Here is a 2,237-nt window from a genome sequence, read left to right as displayed (position 1 = left end):
CATACCTCCAAAGTGACCTGAAGCAGCTTTATTTTGGCCTGTCTGTAAGTTAAGTGAGATGCTTTTTGCTGAGGGCAAAGGTGGGATGTAAATATAGATGAGACCCAGTGTGGTGTAGTGAGTGGTTTGAGTGTTGGACTGTGACTCTAGAGACCAGGGTTTGAATCTCCGCTGTGCCATGTAGACCCTCTGGATGACTTTGGGCAAGTCACACTGTCTCAGCCTCAGAAGATGACAATGGCAAAAACCCTTTGAAGAAATTTGCCAAGAAAGGCCCATGATAGGGTTGCCATGAGTTGGAAACAACTTGAAGGCACACAGCAACAATAACAAAAAAAAGGTGATGAGGATAAGTGCTTTCCACAAAGATAGCGAGTGATATGATAGAGACCGTGTTTTGAAATCTCTTTGCTAAGGCCTCGTATGGCCAATAAGTAAGTTACAAACACATCTGTAATACGGCAACATCTGCGCAGGTTGATGGGGGGCATGACAAGAATAATGTTGGTGAGCCACAATACAATCCTGTATGTGTCTACTCAAAACAAAATCTCATTGAGTTCAGTGACACTTACTCCTAGGCCATTTAAGTATGTGTAGGATTGCAGCCTGATCAGGCCCATGCTCAGTCACAAAGGAGTAAGACCACATTGGAGTATACCTCTGTAAAAAGATATGTAGGATTAATTTGTAAAATTTAGCTATAGTTAATTGAATGTGGCAGTTTACAGTGATATCCTGTGCATCCCTACAGAGAAGTGACTTTATTGAACTAAGCAGGACATAGTTTTAGGTATATGTTTATAAGGTTGCACCTTAATTCTATACATTCCTAACAAACGTATTGATAATAAAGGTAGATATATTATCTGTGAACAAAGACGTGTTGGAGAATACCACATACTGTAGGCTCTATAGGTAGGTTTGGTATAACTCTAGTAGCTAAGTGGAAGATCCTGTTTGTTTAGAAGCAATGCACTTCTGATTACCAGGTGCTATGAACAAATGATGGATGGTCAACCTTTCCTCCTTAGACCTTCTTTTTATGCTTTGAGTGGCATTCATTTGGCAACTGTTCTGGACCCAGTCCTCCATCACAGCCATGAAAATCCAGAAAGGCAATAGTTACTACTATTTCTACCCCTCATTCTTATTCTCACTGTTGTTATTCTGGTTTGCGGTATGGGATTTTGTTGAAATGTTTGTTGTACTAACTTTAATATAATTCTCTCCATGCTAAATATATTCTAAACTGACCCAAAGCTCTGTGCTTGAGTGGAATAAAAGTATGTATTTTGGAAGAATAATCCTGTAGTGCAGTTCCATCCAGTATTGGCTTATGAGTCACTTTCTGTGGCATTACCACCAGTGCCATATTTGCAACTTTTTACTTTCTCTACTAGATTTCCCATGCCTGCCTGTAAGGGGCCTCTCTTCAAAAACCACACAGAGAAGTGGCAATGTTGTGAATATCAAAGGATGCCTACGCTAGTCTTGACTTTTGGAAGAAGAATAGATTGGAGAGCCTTTCCACCAACTCTGTCTGGACTGACACATTGTTCTGTTCCCTTTCAGGTGCTGATGGAATTACTCTGCATGGTCAGGTGGCCCTGATATGCATTTGATGTTTTAACTTCATTGGATTGTGTGTTGTAAGCCAGCTGACTCCCACTTCAGGAATGGCTCCACAATTCCGCAGTTACGTCTGGGATCCTGCTCTTATTCTCTCACAGATTGTGCTCATGCAGGCCATTTACTACAGCTCCCTGGGGCTATGGTTGGCTCTGGTGGACAGCTTGGTTCAAAACAGCCCTTCTCTTGACCAGATTTTCAGTTATGAGGTAGGACATTCTTCTTTGGGCCAGGAGGGCAAAATCTTAATAGTTAAGAGGGAATCAGATGGCTCTGGGGGAAATGCTGCAAACTGACATGATTGCTGCCGTCACTTGCCTACGATATCCACGGGAATCATAAAGTCAAAATATCACCATTAAAAAAAAAGTAGCCATAACCCAGTTTCTTTTCCTTCTCTCTTCAGAGGGAGAAAGAGCAGCTTGGGATAGAAGGAAAGAATTAACCAACCAACAAAAAACATTTAGTTTCTCTTTTACCAATCCTATGGCCTGTTACAGACAGCCAAAATAAAGCTGCTTTGAGTCACAGTGGAGGTATGGTGTTTCAATGATACATGCGTCCTAAGAGTCCAGAAGTCACACCAAAGCCACACTCCAGCCCTA

The 2,237-nt window shown here is 41.6% G+C and overlaps 1 protein-coding gene across 1 annotated transcript; it reads left to right on the top strand.

Annotated features, from left to right (window-relative positions):
• The first annotated feature begins 1,579 nt into the window (after window positions 1–1,579).
• Window positions 1,580–1,965, top strand: LOC121918471 (protein SYS1 homolog). Its single transcript, XM_042444519.1, has one exon. The coding sequence runs from the start codon at window positions 1,680–1,682 to the stop codon at window positions 1,926–1,928; it is 249 nt and encodes an 82-aa protein (XP_042300453.1). The 5' UTR covers window positions 1,580–1,679; the 3' UTR covers window positions 1,929–1,965.
• The last annotated feature ends 272 nt before the right edge of the window (window positions 1,966–2,237 follow it).

This window comes from Sceloporus undulatus, unplaced genomic scaffold (genome assembly GCF_019175285.1).
Source record: "Sceloporus undulatus isolate JIND9_A2432 ecotype Alabama unplaced genomic scaffold, SceUnd_v1.1 scaffold_12833, whole genome shotgun sequence".
Lineage (NCBI taxonomy): Eukaryota > Metazoa > Chordata > Lepidosauria > Squamata > Phrynosomatidae > Sceloporus > Sceloporus undulatus.
The sequence above is the reverse complement of the archived record's forward strand: the minus strand, read 5'-3'. Positions and strand labels throughout refer to the sequence as shown.

Coding starts and splice junctions, on each gene's coding strand:
- LOC121918471 (XM_042444519.1), top strand. CDS start 1,680: ATGGCTCCACAATTCCGCAGTTACGTCTGGGATCCTGCTCTTATTCTC.